General features: G+C 44.0%; 1 protein-coding gene across 4 annotated transcripts in view; it reads right to left on the minus strand.

The window, feature by feature from the left end:
* LOC140715125 (VPS10 domain-containing receptor SorCS1-like) overlaps nt 1–19,522 on the minus strand; it is a 1,248,501-nt gene extending 1,228,979 nt beyond the window's left edge. The window contains exon 1 of one of the 4 annotated variants that reach the window (XR_012096067.1): nt 18,655–19,522. Coding sequence is in view for 3 of the 4 variants with exons in the window: in XM_073026870.1 (XP_072882971.1) it covers nt 18,655–19,002 (348 nt within the window). In the remaining variant the exon portion in view is untranslated. The remainder of the gene's footprint in view (nt 1–18,654) is intronic. The other 3 variants (XM_073026870.1, XM_073026869.1, XM_073026871.1) reach the window with 3 other exon arrangements.
* Nucleotides 19,523–20,049: the final 527 nt, after the last annotated feature.

The following is a 20,049-nucleotide window of genomic DNA, read 5'->3' on the forward strand; positions in this document are numbered from 1 at the left end:
GGTGAGAGAGGGATTTGTGCAGCAAATACGTGATAGCATCCTCCACTCCCACCTTCTCCTTATACGCAAACTGAAGAGGCCTGATTTTTCAGTACACTAACATTAACTAAACCCATATTTTCTAAATAACCTGGTACTTAGCAGCAGCACTGTTTCCCCAGTTGGAAGACTACAGATTCAAGTCTCACTCCAGGATATGACTGAACTAGATAAGGACATGTCAGGAAAACATATGAAGATAAAAGCTACCTATTAAACAAAAACTTTTTAAATTCCTGCACCAAAAGTATACTAATGTGGAAGCCATTGTGAATTTTTTCAACTTCTTCATCTTGTTTTACCTTGCGGCAGCAGAGCCTGCCAAGGTGTCGAAGGGGCTGGCCGAATCCAGGATGGTGGAGAAGGAGCCTGACAGGATATCGGAGGAGCCTGTCGCGATATCGGAAGAGCCACTGGGATATCAGAGGAGCCCACTGGGATGTTGGAGGAGCCTGTCGGGATATTGGAAGAGCAACTGAGATATCGGAGAAGCCCATCGGGATATCGAAGGAGCCTGTTGGGATATCGGAAGAGCCATTGAGATATCGCAGGAGCCATTTTGTGTAGGGGAGCTGACCTGGCTGTGGACATTGTTGCTGCCCACTATCTGGAAGCATCAAAGCTGGTGCAGTATAACCATGCAAGATTGTCTGGGACATTTCACTTGCCACCACACAGCGATAAGGTAAGCAGACATGTTACCCTTGTCTGGCGGGGGGTGGGGGGGGGGACAGTCAACATGGGGGTTTGTAGCTTTGGCTGTAGCGCGAACTAGAGGCCACAAGCCGGACCAGGTGAATGACGCAGAAGCGCTACAGCATGGTTGAGCTCAGCTGGGACCTGGCCTCGCTGTCTTCCTGTATTTGAACGGTGGAACGACAGGCTGGATTGCACATGTGTGTACACTGCTAGGAATCTATACTATCGATTGCCAGGCATTGTCACTCAGGGCCTTGGATTTTTTTTTGTGGGAATATACTGCTTTGAATTTGTTACTCATTTTCTTTTGAATGCTTGCTTGCTATTTTTTGAATATTTTGCACCCTGGCCCCAGAGGAATGCTGTCTCATTCAGCTGTATCTATGTATGGCTTGAATGATAATTAAACTTGATTTGATTTGATTTTGATTTAAAGTTTATTGTTATCTGACTGTACATAGGTATATACAACCAAATGAAGCAACGTTCCTGTGGACAACAGTGTACCCATAAAACATTTAACATACACAGCACATAAACCAAAATATTACCATAAATAAGGTAATGAAATTAATTCAAAATTCATGCAGTACAGTTAAACAGAGAACAGCTCACTGTCCCAGTGATGAGACCTTAGTGAAGGCAGGGTATTCATTAGTCTCACAGCCTAAGAGAAGAAGCTGTTACCCAGTCTGGCAGTCGTAGTCGTAGTCCTGATGCTTCTGTACCTCCTTCCTGATGGTAGTGGGTCAGAAAGATTGTCGGATGGGTGGTAGGGATTCTCAACAGTACTTTGGGCCCATTGTCTGCGACACTCCCGATAAATATCACAAATAAGAGGGAGGGAGACACCAATGATCCTCTCGGCAGCTTTTACTGTCCTCTGTAGTGTCTTGTGGACTGATGCCTTGCAGCTTCCGTACCTCACAATGATGCAGCCAAACAGGACTTTGCTCTTCTTGTAAGTTATTAGAATGGAGACAGGGAGCCTTGCACGCCTCAAACTCCTCAAAAAGTGTATGCACTGCTGTGCCTTCTTGACCAGTCAGGAAGTGTGTGTCCAGGTTTGATCATCCGCTATTTGCACACCAAGGAACAAGCTCTCCCCGGCAGAGCCACTCAGGTGCATGGGAGAGTGGTCCACCTGCATTTTGCTCATGTCAACAATCATCTCTTTAGTCTTGTCAGCGCTGAGACTCAGGTTGTTGTTCTTGCACCATTTGACAAGCCTGTCTACCTCCTCTCTGTATGAGACTCATCATTGTTGCCAGTGAGACCAGTCGCTGTTGAGGCTGTGGTTTGAGCTGAATCTGGCAGAGCAGTTGTGAGTCAGCAGCATGAACAGCAGTGGACTGAGCACACAACCCTGGGGGGCACCATGATGGAGCTGCCAACTCAGACAGACAGGGGTCTCTCCATCAAGATGTCCAAGACCCAGTTACAGAGAGAGGTGTTGAGTCCCAATAAGGACCATTTGCCAACACATACAAACAAGCTGGATGAACTCAGCAGGTCAGGCAGCATCCGTTGAAAGGAGCAGTCAACGTTTTGGGCCGAGACCCTTCGTCAGGACGGAAGAAGGAGGGGGCAGGGGCCCTATAAAGAAGGTGGGAGAGGGATGTAAAACCAATCAGAGGAAAGATCAAGGGGTGGGGGAGGGGAAGCAGGGAGGGGATAGGCAGGAGAAGTGAAGAAGGAATCTAAGGGGAAAGCACTATGGGTAGTAGAAGAAGGCAGAATCATGAGAGAGGTGATAGGCAGCTAGAGGAGGAGACAGAGTGAAAGTGGGATGGTGGAAGGGAGAGGGAGGGAATTACCGGAAGTTGGAGAATTCGATGTTCATACCAAGGGGCTGGAGAATACCCAGACGATATATGAGGTGTTGCTCCTCCAAACTGAGTTTGGCCTCATCATGACAGTCCAGGAGGCCATGTATGGACATACCCGAATGGGAATGTGAAGCAGAGTTGAAGTCGGTGGCAACTGGGAGATCCTGTCTGTTGTGACAGACAGAGAGTAGGTGCTCGACGAAGTGGTCCCCCAATCTGCGTCGGGTCTCGCCGATGTAGAGGAGGCCGCACCGGGAGCACCGGATGCAATAGATTACCACAACAGGGACCGTGTTCCCCTTGTCCTCACCTACCACCCCACCAGCCTCCGGATCCAGCATATTATCCTCCGCAACTTCCGCCACCTTCAACAGGACCCCACCACTAAGGACATCTTTCCCTCTCTACCCCTCTCATGTTAAACTCCGACTTGAAGTTGATGAACAAGATCCTGGCATATGAGGCATTGCTGTGCAGGTGGAAATAGGGCAAACACAACTGATAAATGTCACCAATGGCATCCATGTCCAAAATCTCTGGAATGATCAATGCACACGTGTATGAGGACCAGTCGCAGAACTTTTCCTGTGTACCAATGATCTGATGAGCAGAATCAGATTCTGGTATTACCACTGACTTACTGTATGTTGTGAAATGTATCACTTTGTGACAGCATCACACTGCAAGACATGTAAAATTATTATATGCTACAAAAAAGTTGAAAGAGAAATAGCAAGGTGGCATTCATGGACCACTCTGGGGGCTGAAGGGGAAGCTGATTCTAACACATTGAGTGTAAGTCTTCTGGTTCCTGTAGCTCCTCCCTGATGGTCACAATGAGAAGAGGCCATGCCTGGATGATGAGGGTCTTGAATAATGGATGCTGTCTTCTTGAGACACTAGCTTTTGAAGAGATCTTTGATGGTGTGGAGAGTTGTGACTGTGACAGAGCTCTCTGTGTATTCAGTCAGGAATTCATCAGGATCACTCACGTAGCCTAATCCCCACAACCAGCAACCTCCATATTGTCACCAGCCTGCGTTCTGTCAACCGTAAGTCGGATGAGGAAGTACATTAAACAAGGAGACACAGAGACTGTAGCTGATGAAGCCTAGAGCAACAACCTGCTGGAGAGGAAGTCAGCAGATCAAGCAGGTACAGTTCTGTAGGGATTAGCGTAACCCTATTACTGCGCCCATAATCAGCAATGGAGATTCAATTCCCACCACTGAACCTAGGGAGCTTGTACATTCTCCTCAAGAGTCTCCCACATTCCACGGATGTATGGGTCAGGGTTAGTAATTAGTGGACATGCTATGTTGGTGCCAGAGGCATGACGACACTTGGGGCTGTCTCCAGCTCATCCTCAAATTGTGTAGGTTATTAATGCAAGTGATGCATATCACAGTCTGCTTCGAGGTACATAGGACAAAAAAAACTAATCTCTCTGTTGAGGAAAGGAATTGGGTTGAAACCCTACATCCGTACTCAAACCTGATGCAGGGTTTCAACCAGAAATGTTGACAGTTCTTGTTCCCCTATAGATGCTGCTCAACCCAACAAGTTTCTCCATCAGTATTGCTACATTGAAATAGGCTCTGATACATCCAGGCTGATTTCTGGGATAAGGGGCTATCCCTTGAGGATAGACTAAGCAGAATAGAACAATAACCCTTGGAGTTTGAAAAAATGAGACAATCTCATTGATATACACACTCAGTCTCACTTTATTAAGTACAACTGTACTGCCCATTAATACAAATATCCAATCAGCCAATCATGTAGCTGCAACTCAATGCATATAAGCATGTAGACACGGTCAAAGGCTCAGTTGTTCAGATCAAGCATCAGAATAGGGAAGAAATGTGATCTAAATTACTTTGACAAATTGGTTCCAGATGGGGTGGTTTGAGGATCTCAGAAACTCCTGATCTCCTGGGATTTTCACACACAGCAGTTGCTAGAGGGTATAGAGAATGGTGCGAAAAACAAAAATCACCCAGTGAGCAGTAGATCTGTGAGAGAAAGTCTTGTTAATTAGAAATGTCAGATAAGAATGGCCAGACTGGTTAAAGCTGACAGGAAGGTGACAGTAACTCCAATACCCTGTGTTACAACAGAGGTGTGCTGGAGAATATCTGTGAACGCACAACATGGCATAACTTGAAGTGGATGAGCTACAGCAACAGAAGACCACGAACATACTATCTGTGGCCACTTAACTAGGTACAGGAGGTCTCAGCCAAGAAGGTGTAGAGAGGGTGCATTGGAGAGTTGTGCACAAGATGACTTAGCCTCAGAATAATAGTAGCATAGATAAACTAATGAACTGAATTCTGATAAATAATCCACATACTGTTTCAATACTATTATAGGAAAGATATCAATAAATTAGAGAGAGTGCAGAGACGATTTACTAGGATGTTACCTGGGTTTCAGCACTTAAGTTACAGAGAAAGGTTGAACAAGTTAGGTCTCTATTCATTGGAGCGTAGAAGGTTGAGGGGGGATTTGATCGAGGTATTTAAAATGTTGAGAGGGATAGATAGAGTTGACGTGAATAGGCTGTTTCCATTGAGAGTAGGGGAGATTCAAACGAGAGGACATGATTTGAGAGTTAGGGGGCAAAAGTTTAAGGGAAACACGAGGGGGTATTTCTTTACTCAGAGAGTGATAGCTGTGTGGAATGAGCTTCCTGTAGAAGTAGTAGAGGCCAGTTCAGTTGTGTCATTTAAGGTAAAATTGGATAGGTATATGGATAGGAAAGGAGTGGAGGGTTATGGGCTGAGTGCGGGTAGGTGGGACTATGTGAGATTAAGAGTTCGGCACGGACTAGGAGGGCCGGAATGGCCTGTTTCCATGCTGTGATTGTTATATGGTTATATGGTTATATGGTTACATTTATTTTAAGTAGTGTCTACAATGTAAATGGAAGCAATGTTAAGCAATGGTTGAAATCCATTGCAGTAGAAGAGGACATTCCCCATTCATACAGCTCTAAAGAGAAAGAGGCTGTGTCTGTTTTGGTGCCCCTAAATTGTGCAGTCCATAAGCAAGTACATGGCCCTCCTTTCAAAATCTTGTTGGAATTGGAAATAATAATCAGAGTGTCAAAATAGAGATACATTTGTGCTCTTTGGTTATGCCTGTTTGAAGATGAATGCAACAGCCACTTATTCTCAACATTGTTAAGATTAACACTGGCCAGATTAACTAACCAGAGGGTTCTTCTTGGAAGGAGGATGGACAACCAGTTTCAGAGAAAGCCACCTTCAGATGGCCAGCAATGCCAGGACCTTATTGTCCAGGACAAGAACCACCTAGCTTTTGCTTGGATCAGAGGCTTCCAATATTGCAAAATTGCAGATCTGGCTGACTAAGATCCCAGTCACTCCTGGAGTTTCTGGCTCCACTTGAACAGGAAGCAAACTTCCATAACAATTTGGCTATCTAAAATGTTATAATGAAATAGACATCATTACTGTTTGGGCACAGGCAGCTGAGGATCTGACTGCTTTACTGCAGCAAGAGTCATAAGCATCTATAGAAGCTTTCTGACCTACTGAGTTCCTCCAGCACTTTGTGTGTTAAGGTTATTTGTAACCAACATCTGATCAGATTTGGCTCAAATAGCACAAGTAGTTCACTTACTTATTCCAAAAGTTTTAGAATAATCTGATCTAAATTTGAATCATGTCAGGAATGTAAAATCTTATATTAAGCTTGACAAATAATTAGTATTAAACATAGAACATCGAACTGTACAACACAGGCTCATGATGTTGTACTGACCTAATTAAGCTAATGACACCTAATCTATTCTTCGAGTTCCAGCACATGAGGATGAAGGGATAGAGACAATGACACTTAATATAATGATATAGTGACATCTAATTCTTTCCCTGGGCATCATTGTTTATATTCATCTATTCTTTGCACACTTATGTGCCTACTGAAGTCTCTGAAATATATCTATCATATCTGCCCCATCAGCAACCCCAGAAGTGCATTCCACTGCTCTCTGTGTAAAAAATACATGCCCTGCATATCTCCTTTGAACTTCTCTCCCTCAAGTTAAATGCATACCCTCTAATTGTAGACATTTTGACCCTAGGAAAACTTTGCTGGTTGTCTGTTCTGTCTATACCTCTCATAACTTTATAATCTTCAAAGCACTTCAGCCTCCACCACTCCAGAGAAAACAACTCAAGTATGTCCAACCTCCCTTCAAGGCAAGACTCTTGCTACCAAGGCAATATGGTAGTGTAACAGCATAATGCTACTACAGGTTCAATTCCCACCACTATCTGTAAGGAGTTCATATGTTCTCCTGTGACCACATTGGGTTTCCTCCCACATACCAAAGACATACAGGTTAGTAAATTAATTGATCACATGGGTGTAATTTGGCAGTGTAGACTTGTTTTGCCAGAAGGGCCTGTTACCATGCTGTAACTCTTTTAAAAAAATCTCTTCTGCACCCTCTCCAAAGCCTCCACATCCTTTCTATAATGGGGCAGCCAGAACTGAATGCAATACTCCAACTCAACGTAACATAATGACTCTTGAACTCAATACTTTGATTAATAAAGGAAGGGATGCCATACACCTTCTTTACCACCCCATAGACTTTTGTGGTCACTAACAGAGCAATGGACTTGGACCCTAAGATCCTTCTGTACATCTCGCTAGAAAGTTGGATTCTTTGAACAAGGATGCGTAGCCTGAGATTATACAAGACCCACTAGTCAGCCAAAAGTGACAAAGTGCCTTCTATTTCAAAGAGAGATTGTTCCAAGGTGGTTGAGTAAATGAACAATTAATATGTAAGGGAAATATTGTAGAATATGATCTTTTAACAGTGCAAGTAAATAAAACATTTCCTTTGCCAAGAAAATGAAATAATGATCTATTATCCAAAACAATCATAGCTGCTTCAGCTGTATTAACTGTCCATCTTTGACAAAGTGCTTCTCCTTCCCTGTAGTGAGTATTTTGTATCAGCAGAGAGCATAGCAAAAGGATGTTCATGCTTGACTACAATTGACAATATAGCAATTAAGTGAATTGCATTTATCTACACTTGTCTCCTGACAAATTCCTCAACAGCTTCAGCTGCTGTTTCAATGACATAGCATCATTACTTACATTCAAGATGTATGACATGACTTAGCATTAAATGGACAAGAAAGGTATTTATTAAGGAGTTGAAACACATCAGAGATTGAAATTATAGCTAAACCCATGTTCTTTGTGCTCAGCTGTAGACAAAACCAGGTCTCATTTATCACAACATTAGATGAGTACAGGCACTTTTTACTAAATACCAAGTTTTACTTCATCTGATTATTTAATTTTTATGGAGTTCACAGCAGTAGTTCTTTCTGCAGGTTAATGAAGCAAACAGAACCTATCTGCGTTGGTACCTGAAATATAAAGCATGGTTCTAAACTATTACAAAAATCCTACAGGAAGTGGTGGACTTAAATACACACTACTTTCACCTCTTGGCAGAAGGCAGAAGGCACATTCTATTCTGTGTGAATGCATTAACTGTAGTCCCACATTAAGGTTAATGCACATATTTGCTTTTGCATGAAAAAAGATGAGGCACTTTGCATGCAAAATAAATTATCAGGAACCTATTTAATACCGAAGTGCCATATGCAACTTTATGTTGCTATAAAGTTCTGATATATTTAACATAACAGCATATGCAGTTTCCTAAAATCTAGATAACAACTGTGCTTAAATTTACACAGGTTTTCTACTCCATTCCTTTACGACCAAGAACATTATCTTGCAGTTTCTCAACCCATTCATGGCTGTTAATAATTACCATAACACATAGAAGCAGAATGAGGCCATTTGGCCCATTGAATCTGCTCTGTCATTCCATCATGGCTGATTTATTACCTCGTTTTCCAGTCTTTTCCTTGAAACTTTTGATGCCCTCATTAATCAAGAACTTACCAACCTTCACCTTAAATGTGCCCAATGACTTCACTTCAATTCAATTTAATTGAAGTTTAGCTGTCATTTAACTCTACATGAATAGTGTCCAAGGAGACATTAGTCTGCACAGCTGTCTGTGGCAATAAATTTCACAGATTCACCATTCTCTGGCTAAATAAATTTTTCCTCATCTCTGTTCTTAATGGATGTTCCTCAATTCTGAGGCTGTGCCCTCTGGTCCTGGACTCCCCTGCAATAGGAAACATCTTTCTCACATTCACTCTATCTAGGTCTTTCAATATTCAATTATTTCAATTAAATAATCAATTGTAAAACATTCTTACTGATCCTGAATGGCTGGGTGGAGATTGTGGGGGGGGGGGGGGTGCTGCTGGTTGCAGAATAAGATGGTCATACCAGTTCTGAAAACCATGAACTAAATACAATACATGAAGCATTTTCAAGAGCATTGGCAATGAAGAGTCTACATGAACCAACATGTCATTCAGAACAGAAGAGTGATGATTTATGCTTGTTGAGGATCAGAGTAAACTCGTGAAGATGATTCAGCCCTTGAAACTGCTCTACCTGCCATACAGCCATTGAGTCATAGAGCATTTTATCATAGAAATAAGCTCTTTGCCTATCTATCCTGTGCCAAACTGTTACTCTGCCTTGTCCCATTGACACGCACCTGCACCACAGCCTCCATATCCCTCCCATCCATGCACCTATCCAAACTTCTCACATGTTGTAATCTGCCTCAATAACTGGCGCCTGGTAGCACTTACATCCACTGTCATAAAGTGCATTGAGAGAATATCAACTCCGGCCCGAGAAGCGACTTGGATCCACTCCAGCTGCTTACTGTCACAACAGGTTCACAGCAGGTGCCATCTTATTGGCTCTTCACTCAACGCTACAACAGCTGAACAGCAAAGATGCATACATTAAGATGCTCAATACTCAATACTATCATCCCCTCAAAACTAAACAATTAGCCAAGACCTTAGTCTCAATACCTCCTTGTGCAATTGGATCTTCAATTCCCTTGCTTGCAGACCCCAGTCAGTTTGGATTAGCAACAACATCTCCTCCACAATCTCCATCCTAACAGATGTACCACAAGGCTGTGTGCTTAGCTTTATGATTATGATTGTGTGGTTAAGTACAGCTCCAATGCCATATTTGAGTTTGCTGATGACACCACTGATGTTGGCTGAATCAAAGGAGGTGATAAATCAATGTAGAGATGGGAGAATCAAAATATGGGTGCGAGGCTACAACAACAATCTCTCACTCAATGTGAGAGAATCAGGAGAAGGAAATCAGAGGTCCATGAACTAGTGCTCAAAGGGGAATCAGCAACTTTAAATTCCTTGGTGTTATAATTTCAGAGGATCTGTCCTGGGACCAACACCTAAGTGTCATCACAAAGAAGGCATGACATGACAGTGCCTCTACTTTTTTAAAAGTTTGTACAGATTCAGTACATCATCTAAAACTTTGAAAAAATTCTATAGATGCACAGGGAGAGTATACTGACTGGTTTCATCACGACCTGGTATGGAAATGCCCTTGAATGCAAAATCCTACAAATATAGTAGATACAGCTCAGTCCAACATGAAGAAAGCACTCACCGCTACTGAGCACAATTACATGAAGTGCTCTCGCAGGAAAGCAAAGACCCCACCACCTAGGCATGCTTTCTTCTCAGTGCGGCTATCAGGAAAAAGGTACAGGAGCCTCAGGACTTACACCAGCAGGTTTAGGAACAGTTATTACCTCTCAACCATCAAGCCAGAGCAGATAGCTTCATTCAACTTCACTCAGCTTCACTCGCCCTATCACTGAACTGTTCCCGCAACCTATGAACTCAGTTTCAAGGACTCTTCACCTCATATTCTCAATCTTTATTGCTTATTTATTTGTATTTAGATAGATAGATAGATAGATAGATAGATAGATAGATACTTTATTCATCCCCATGGGGAAATTCAACTTTTTTCCAATGTCCCATACACTTGTTGTAGCAAAACTAATTACATACAATACTTAACTCAGTAAAAAATATGATATGCATCTAAATCACTATCTCAAAAAGCATTAATAATAGCTTTTAAAAAGTTCTTAAGTCCTGGCGGTAGAATTGTAAAGCCTAATGGCATTGGGGAGTATTGACCTCTTCATCCTGTCTGAGGAGCATTGCATCGATAGTAATCTGTCGCTGAAACTGCTTCTCTGTCTCTGGATGGTGCTATGTAGAGGATGTTTAGAGTTATCCATAATTGACCGTAGCCTACTCAGCGCCCTTCGCTCAGCTACCGATGTTAAACTCTCCAGTACTTTGCCCACGACAGAGCCCGCCTTCCTTACCAGCTTATTAAGACGTGAGGCGTCCCTCTTCTTAATGCTTCCTCCCCAACACGCCACCACAAAGAAGAGGGCGCTCTCCACAACTGACCTATAGAACATCTTCAGCATCTCACTACAGACATTGAATGACGCCAACCTTCTAAGGAAGTACAGTCGACTCTGTGCCTTCCTGCACAAGGCATCTGTGTTGGCAGTCCAGTCTAGCTTCTCGTCTAACTGTACTCCCAGATACTTGTAGGTCTTAACCTGCTCCACACATTCTCCATTAATGATCACTGGCTCCATATGAGGCCTAGATCTCCTAAAGTCCACCACCATCTCCTTGGTCTTGGTGATATTGAGATGCAGGTAGTTTGAGTTGCACCATATCACAAAGTCCTGTATCAGTTTCCTATACTCCTCCTCCTGTCCACTCCTGACACACCCCACTATGGCCGTGTCATCAGCGAACTTCTGCACATGGCAGGACTCCGAGTTATATTGGAAGTCTGATGTGTACAGGGTGAACAGGACCGGAGAGAGTACGGTTCCCTGCGGCGCTCCTGTGCTGCTGACCACCGTGTCAGACCTACAGTCTCCCAACTGCACATACTGAGGTCTATCTGTCAAGTAGTCCACTATCCAATCCACCATGTGAGAGTCTACTCCCATCTCCGTTAGTTTGTGCCTTAAGATCTTGGGCTGGATGGTGTTAAAGGCACTAGAGAAGTCAAGGAATGTAATCCTCACAGCACAACTGACCCCATCTAGGTGAGAGAGTGATTTGTGCAGCAAATACGTGATAGCATCCTCCACTCCCACCTTCTCCTTATACGTAAACTGAAGAGGATCCTGGGCGTGCCTGGTTTGTGGCCTCAGATTCTGTATTATCAGCCGCTCCATGGTCTTCATCACGTGCGACGTCAAGGCAACAGGTCTGAAGTCATTCAACTCCTTTGGTTGTGGTTTCTTCGGTACTGGGACAATACAGGATGTTTTCCACTGTCTGGGTACTCTTCTCTGCTCCAGGCTCATGTTGAAGATGCGCTGTAGTGGTTCTCCCAGCTCAGTCGCACAGGCCCTCAGTAATCGTGGGGAAACTCCATCCGGTCCAGCCGCCTTGCTGGTACAGATCTTCCTCAGTTGACCTTCCACCTGTGCAGCCGTAATCCTGGGCGTGGGCAAGGTCTCCTGTGAGTGGCTATTTTCCTGTGAGGGAAGTAAGCCTGGTGTGGATTTCTGCGGTGAGGATGAGATTGAGTTGTCGAACCTGTTGAAGAAGTTGTTCAGCTGGTTCGCTTTCTCCACATCTCCACTTATGTTCGCCCCTCGCTTTGCACCGCATCCGGTGATGATCTTCATCCCATCCCACACCTCCTTCATGCTTTTTTTCTGCAGCTTTTGTTCTAGCTTCCTCCTATACTGCTCCTTTGCCCCCCTTATCTGTACTCTGAGTTCCTTCTGAACTCTTTTAAGCTCCAACCGATCACCATCTTTAAAGGCCCTCTTCTTCTGGTTTAGGAGGCCTTTGATGTGACTAGTGATCCAGGGCTTATTATTGGGATAGCAGCGAACAGTTCTAACAGGGACAACTGCATCCACACAAAAGTTAATATAGTCTGTTTGCACAGTTTGCTGTCTTTTGCACATTTGTCCATCCTGTTGGGTATGGTCTTTCATTGATTCTATTGTGTTTCTTGAATATACTGTGTATGCCCACAAGAAAATGAATCTCAGGGTTGTATATGGTGACATATATGTACTTTTTTCATAAATTTACTTTGAACTTTGAACATCCAATTGAACACATATCCACAACGTTCACTGGTAGCTCATTCTAGACGCATCACCCTCTGATGTTAAGGCTACTTCTCAGGTTCATCTTAAATATTTCACTTTCCACCCTTAACCTACGACCTCTAGTTCTAGTCCTCACTGTCCACTATGTCTCCAATCTTGGTGTCATCCAGAAATTTGCTGATCCAGTTTACTACATTATCATCCCTTTAATTTATATAGGTGACAAACAAGGTGCCAGGCACCTATCCCAATGAAATCTGCACCTGATTGTTGACCTGTCTTTGTTACACATCCACGATAGTTCTGCAGTTTATTTTGCCCATCACCAATGTGAACAAGCATATTACCTTGCATTCAACCACTAGGGAAGAAGCTAACCAATTGTCAAAATATTTCCTGCAGAAACTATAAACAAAGCAGACTTCCAGTAGTGATTTGCGAAAACCAGTTAATAGTAAAGCAATGAATAAGTTCAAACAAGGAAATAGCCACAGAAGAGTAGCAACACCAGGGTCAGAAGAGACACTTTAGAAAGTGAGTGAGTAATCTCTAAGCTAGTTAAAGGCATCCACAACCTCTAATCTATGCCAATGAATGAGCCAACCACAATACTGCAGCAACATCAGTGCTGCTGCCTCAAAAAGAGTCATTGCCTGAGAAGCATGAAATGAAACTGTGATTTGAGAAGAAGCTGCTGCAAAGGAGGGAAAACCCAGGTACACTCTGAGAAACATCCCTAACTTGTTCCTCTTTCCATAGATGCTCCCCTACCATCTGAATATTCCTGTCATTTTCTGTTTTTATTTCAGATTTCCAGCATCTGCAGATATTTTTAATTGCCCCAAACCACCAATTGAAAAAAAAGACAAGATGTAGAATAACACTTTTTCTGTCTGATCGAATATTGGCCCTGAATTCACAGCAATTTTTATACTAAGTCATCAAGTCAAACTACCTCTGTTCCTCATTTTCTACTACTGGATATCTTAATTAACTGCAAAAATAAGTGAAATCGTCCATTCTTTCAGATGGAGGTGGTGGGAATGTTTAAGATGATAGATGTCATCTGCATCTTGCAAATGTGAGCTGCATCATCTCCCGAGGAGCTGTGAGTGGAATTGACCATTGTTCACTGCTGACTGTACAAGTTACAGAGTTAAGGAAGATCATAGATCAATCAGCTAAAGATAGCCTAGACTACGCTACGCTGGTAAGATCTTCATCCAGGATCTGGGCATGAATATCCTCCAATAAACACAGCCACCTCCCTTCAAGTGTGACATAGTGACTCAGGCTGGAGCGTTTACATTTCTGTACAGCTCCACTTGAAGCTACTCTGGATGTCCAGTGATCACACTCACTTGTAACGCATTTCTCATAAATGACCAAGATACTCAGCACAACAGGACCACATTGAAACAATGTGATCTCAGTGGTTCAGTTTTGCCAGGTTTTAGAGTTGCCAATCTTCCAGGGTTGCTGTGCAGTGTCTAAGTATTGTTATACAATCTTTAAGGGTGGCACGGCAGCACAGCTGTTAACATAATGTTATTACAATGCCACCAATGCAGATTCAATTCCACCACTGCCTGTAGGGAGTTTGCATATTCTGCCCCGGCCGTGTGGATTTCCTTTAAGCACTCCAGTTTCCTTCCACGTTCCAATAATACATGCAACACCCACAAGATGCTGGAGGAACTCAGTAGGCCAGGCAGCACCTCTGGAAAAGAGTAAACAGTCGACGTTTCAGGCCGAGACCCAGAACATCGACTGTTTACTCTTTTCCATAGGTGCTGCCTGGCCTACTGAGTTCCTCCAGCATTTTGTGTGTGTTGCTCAGATTTCCAGCAGCTGCAGATTTTCTCTTGTTTTCCAATTAAATATGGATTAGTTTGTCACTGGTATATTTAGTATATTTGTATATCAGTATACATTATACATTAGTATATTTGGGTGGGCACAGGCTGTTTGGACCAGTAGGGCCTGTACTAAGCCGTATGCCTAAATAAAATTAACAGGAAAATTAACCCCTCGGGCAGTCAGCGTGGGAAAATAAGTTATACTTGCAGAAATGTAATTGTGCATATGATAGTAAATATTTTGGGGATTAAATAGGTGTGAATGGGGGAAGAGGGAAAAGAGTAATTAACAGGGGAATGCATTGGAAGACAGTAGATCACACCGGGAAGTCTCAACTATCTAGTCCCGCTAGTCCCCTTGGTTTTACTGGACAACAGGGCTATGATAATTAAGGATGTTTTAGCTAAAGAAGTGGAAGAGAAGTCTTAGGAAATTAAGGAAGGTCTTAAGTTAGTGGCAGCCATAATGTCGCAAGACATTTTTTTGAAACTAATTTTCCAGCGAGGCATTGAGGACACACTTTCCTTCAGAAAACCGAGAGATACATTCCATCAGAATTGTAATATTGTCTGACTGCAACTTCCACTGTTTTGAAATTTTGAAACATAGTATATTTTCCCAAGTCCCGTTATCAAATAAAATTTGGGCAAATCACAAAGGAATGTAACATGCTGCATTGAAGGGAATGATTTTGAAGACTCTTTAAAGAGGAGAGAAGAGCTGGAGAATGAGGGGGGGGGGATGAGAAAGCAATTCTACTGTTTATGGCCTTAGCTGATTTAGGCAATAATGATGTCAATAAATAAACACAAAAGACTGTGCAGAAGCTGGAAGTCCAGAGTAACGCACACAAAGTGCTGGATGAACTCAGCAGGTCAAGCAGCATCTGCGGAAATGAATGAAGAGTCGACGTTTCCCAACCGCACTCCTGATCAAGGATCTCGGCACAAAACGTCGACTTTTTAAATAAATGCTACCTGATCAGCTGAATTCCTCCAACATTTTGGAGCAATTGAAGCCAGAGGTTAACAAGTGGCAAAGTTAAATGGGGTGAATTGAGGAGAAACATGATACCAGTAACTTTAGAGTCACTGCCCAAATAGGAGATTATAAGGGATGTACTAAGAGCGTTTGGCTAAACTTACATCCCCGATACAATTCCTACACTGCGAACTCGGCGTTTTAAACCTCTAGCCTAAGTGGTTAATATTTTTTTATTAAATCCGTTACACTTTAATGACAAAAAGTGGCAAAGTCCCAAAAGCAATTAAGCAGTAATGCGCAACCCTGTGCATAAAACAGACTTGTTTATTTCGCAGTGGAGCTGGTGTTAAATCCATCGATTAAAGACTTTCTTTACAAAATTGTAACTAAAATATTGATACGGCCGCAAGAAGACCAAGTGAAGTCAGACGATGATTCCTTAGCTCAGTGGAAACCCACTTCGTACAACGAAAGCCAAGTTCTCAATTTACGATCAGTGAACGCAGAAAAGACTATTCGCAAACACGAGAGATTCAGCAGATGCTGGAAATCCAGAGTAACACGCACAAAATGCTGGAGGAACTCAGTGGGCCAGACCAGTACCTATGCAAAGGAATAAATAGTCAACTTTTAGGGTCGGAACCCTTCACCAGGACTGGGAGGGAAGGTTGTGGAGGGGCGGGGGAGGTGTGGGATGCTAATGTTAATTCCCGGGAAACAAGCACATTAAAAGGGCGGTGGGGAGTCTAGAATTATGGTGACACGGTATGGACCTTTACTGATGTCAAATGGATGGGCGTAGGGTGAGGGCGATGCTATTACACTTGGGCGCTCCGGAGTTCATTCCGACGCCGTTGCTTTAAGGAGTCTCTGGACGTCCTGTCGCGGGGTGCGCCCGGTTTCCCCTGGTGCTCTACATTCCTCCCGCAGGTCAACGACCGACCGGGGTAGCTAAACAGGTCATTGTAAATTGTCCCGTGATTAGGTTGTGGGGTTGTTGGGGTGGCTTGACTCGAGGAGCTGGAGGAGCTATTTATGATAATAAAATAAATAAAAGTGCTTGCAAGAATCATAACTCGAAATGGATATCTATCAACCAACATCTGAGGGAAAATATAGTCGAGATACAGTATAGGTACGGTTAAAGATTTTTTTTAAAGTATCAAGGATATGATAAAGTGAACATGTAGTTCACTCCTGGGTAACCACCCGAAATGTCGCTTCCATGCATGTTGCTCGACCCGCTGACTTCCTCCAGCAGATTGTTTGTTCGGGGCGGGGGAGGTTTGCTCCAGATTCGGGCATCTGCAGTCTCTTGTCGCTCGTATCCTGCCGGCTCTGTGCCGATTTTAACAGGGGACTGCCCCTTCATGCCAACTATCAACAGTTCTCGCTCTCCACCCGCAAGTCACGGAGGCCGGTTCTATTGTCATTCGCCCCAACAGACCGCCAGTTACATTCAATGTTTCACTCTTCCCTGGCTTAACAGTACATTAGCAAAGGCTGAGTGGTCATGTCTTATTTACGAGAGTCGCCCGGACAGCAGAGCAGGTATTTTCCTTGATAGGCATTGGTTTAAGGATCGGTGTCCAGTTATTGACAACACCGGAGAGGCACGGTTTGAGTTCGGCGTCTATTCCAAGAACCTGACAGCAGCTTTGTCCTCAGACTATTTGCATGAGCGGAGATGCAATAGGAACCGCAGACGGAGAGTTTCAGATTATTACCTGAAGTCAGATATTTAAAGAGTTTTCACTATGTGTGCAAGGATTGGGGGAAGATGGATGCAATTTAATTCTCTGCTCTCACTTCCAACGTTCATGCAGTTGGAATATTGTAAATGCTCAGAGCTGAAGCCAGCGGCAAGGTTCCCAGCTTTCGGCCAAGCGGAGGTACACTATATTAACCGCGCGCAGGTTCGTTCTCTTCGCCTTTTCGGCTCCCTCCTCATTTCCAATCATTAGGGACAAGTTGTCGATTCGGGGCTGGGTCAGGCAGGGTGTTTACATCACCGCTGTATGCCCCTCGCCCTTGAGAACAAAGGGACATCTGGATACGAGCCGGTCTGTTACGCTCGCTTTAGGTTTCAAACCTTCAACTTTCAAAAGTCGGGTTGTGAGGAGACAAGAGGGATGAAAAGCAGTCCTTGAAAAATACAGACTAGACCTAACTCCATAAAGTATGGGTTTCAGTCATAACTTTACGTTAAAAAAGAGTAAAATTACAACAAAAACACATAAAATAACGAGCGTTAGTCCTATTAATGTATCTAAAGCGGGGTTTAATTGGAAATGGTTTAAACCCGAATAAATTCACGAAAAAAAATCGCAGTACTGTAATTTATAATCATTTAATTCTAGTTCCCTTTCAAAACGAGAAAATGGTCCCTTGTAAATTTAGGGACACCGACCATCTTCCGTGGGACACTTATGGTCTTATGGTCTCTTCCCACTTCGTTATGCAGCTTATACTAAAATATGAATATTTTGGGTTTACTTTACGCAGGGGACAAAATCCACACTTGCTTGCCACTTGGACAGGGATCATTGTCACATAGTCTGGCGGGTTATGTTTCATTGAGAGGTAGCTGCTTCCCCTCTAAACAATGCCCACTTTAAGGGCTGCACAGACAATGAACGACTCCCTCACCCCCACCCCCAACCCATTTAACGTATCCGTATCATTTAGCCTCTATATCTATCATACTTCGAGTTTAAAACTGGCATTAATTGAAATAACGGTCACTCACATCCCGTTGCTTCACCAACTTTATTAATATGGGGTCTTGGAGACGATCAATGATTGGAGTTATATCAGCTCTCCAACAACTATTCTCGGAGGGTTGGTTAAGAAACTGACGGCGACTTTTATAACCCTGCTTTAGAAGAGTCACCTTATTTTATGACGACCCGACTTTCTGTACCTTCAACCCACAATCGAAATGATACTTGCTCAATTCTGATCAGTACACGAGCCATATAATAGCTTTAAAGAGATTCGAAACTAGAGCAATTGCATATAAAACTTGAACAGAACACTCAAAGAGGTATGCGATGGTTCTATCAACCACAATATGGTTAAATGCAAAGTAAGTAATCTACAGCATTTTTAATATAAAATCCCACTGCTTACACTGCTGTTCTGCCCAGACCAATGCACCATGGCTTGATTGTGCGCCGAATCACCGGTCAATGCGAAGGTGGTACTGTTCAGTTCCATCTGCTCCGGCCGCGGGTTAGTCAGCTTCACCGCCTCCCGTCGGGATTTGCCACCGTGACCCGAGCCGGGTGCGCCCAGACGGGGGAACTCGTCCAGAACCCCGCGGCGCCATCGCCTCGCCGATCCTGGCGCGCCTAGGTGCACATAGACCGATCCCTGTTGCCTCGCCTGAGAAGGGGCACAACTCAAGTCCGCAGAGGCGAAAGCGGAGAATAGTGTCCAAAACATCCACACCGGGCTCCACACAACCTGCGCCACCATCCTTGAGACCCCCGGCCACAAAACTTCACCCTCTCCGAGACACCCGATACAACTCCTTGGAAGTTCTGTGACGGGTATTTTTAATCAATATTTTTTTATCTTGCACAAAGTGCTCCCAACTGATAAAACTGTTCGCATTCAGGGTTTTAGGCAAAAGTGCGCCAGTAGGAGAGAAGGGCGAGGGAAGAAGGAGGTTGTTAATAAACTGACTCAGGGATGATGGTTAGATCCACCACTATGTTGTGTACGGCGAGCTGCAATCATTTATCACTGCTTCGATGTCGTGTTATAGGCATCCTGGTCACACGGTTGCAAAAAAAAAAAACACTCCGGCGATCTGGGAGTGTGTAATGTCCTCGGTAGCTCAGACTCTCTCTGCTTTCGTTATTGATTCGGCTGGTAAGAACATCGTCCTCCTCATTAACTCGTGCGCCGTGTGAAAGATAACCGCCCTCTTATTAATAACCTCTGGGCGCGTCAGAGTAGGTTGGACGGTCCGCCGGGGCGTGGGAGTCTTTGCAACCTCATCGCTCTGGACTCTGCCTCGTGTTTTTTATTAAGGGAACGGATGACAGCGACGGCGGTATCCACCACACCCCTGGGGCGCTCCCGCCGCCTTGCTCCCGGGTATCATCCGCCGGGCTCTTGGAGTCCAGAATTCACTACCCCTTCCCCCGCCCCCTCTCCGCTTTACGCGGGTCCTCTCTGGTTTATTTTTAAAACCTGTTAGAGTCGCACGGTGCTACAGGCTTTCGGCAAGCGGGACACGCCGAAGAAGAACTGAGGAAGGTTGGAGGGAGGGGTGGAGGAATGAAGGGCACACTAAACCACTGAGGGGCAGAATAAGTCCTTCGGTACACTCAGGGTGATCGCGTCGCCCAGATCCACGGTGACAAGCCAGTGGGCGAAGTGTGTTTACAAAGGACTGACACACACACCAGTGATCCTCTGGCGAATAATTGATCCCCCCTCTGTCCTCCCACTCTCCGCCAAGCCCAAACAGCAGCCAAATCTGTGCCAACGCCAGTCTCCAAAACTTAATAGTTA

Source organism: Hemitrygon akajei, chromosome 23 (genome assembly GCF_048418815.1).
Source record: "Hemitrygon akajei chromosome 23, sHemAka1.3, whole genome shotgun sequence".
NCBI classification, from domain to species: domain Eukaryota; kingdom Metazoa; phylum Chordata; class Chondrichthyes; order Myliobatiformes; family Dasyatidae; genus Hemitrygon; species Hemitrygon akajei.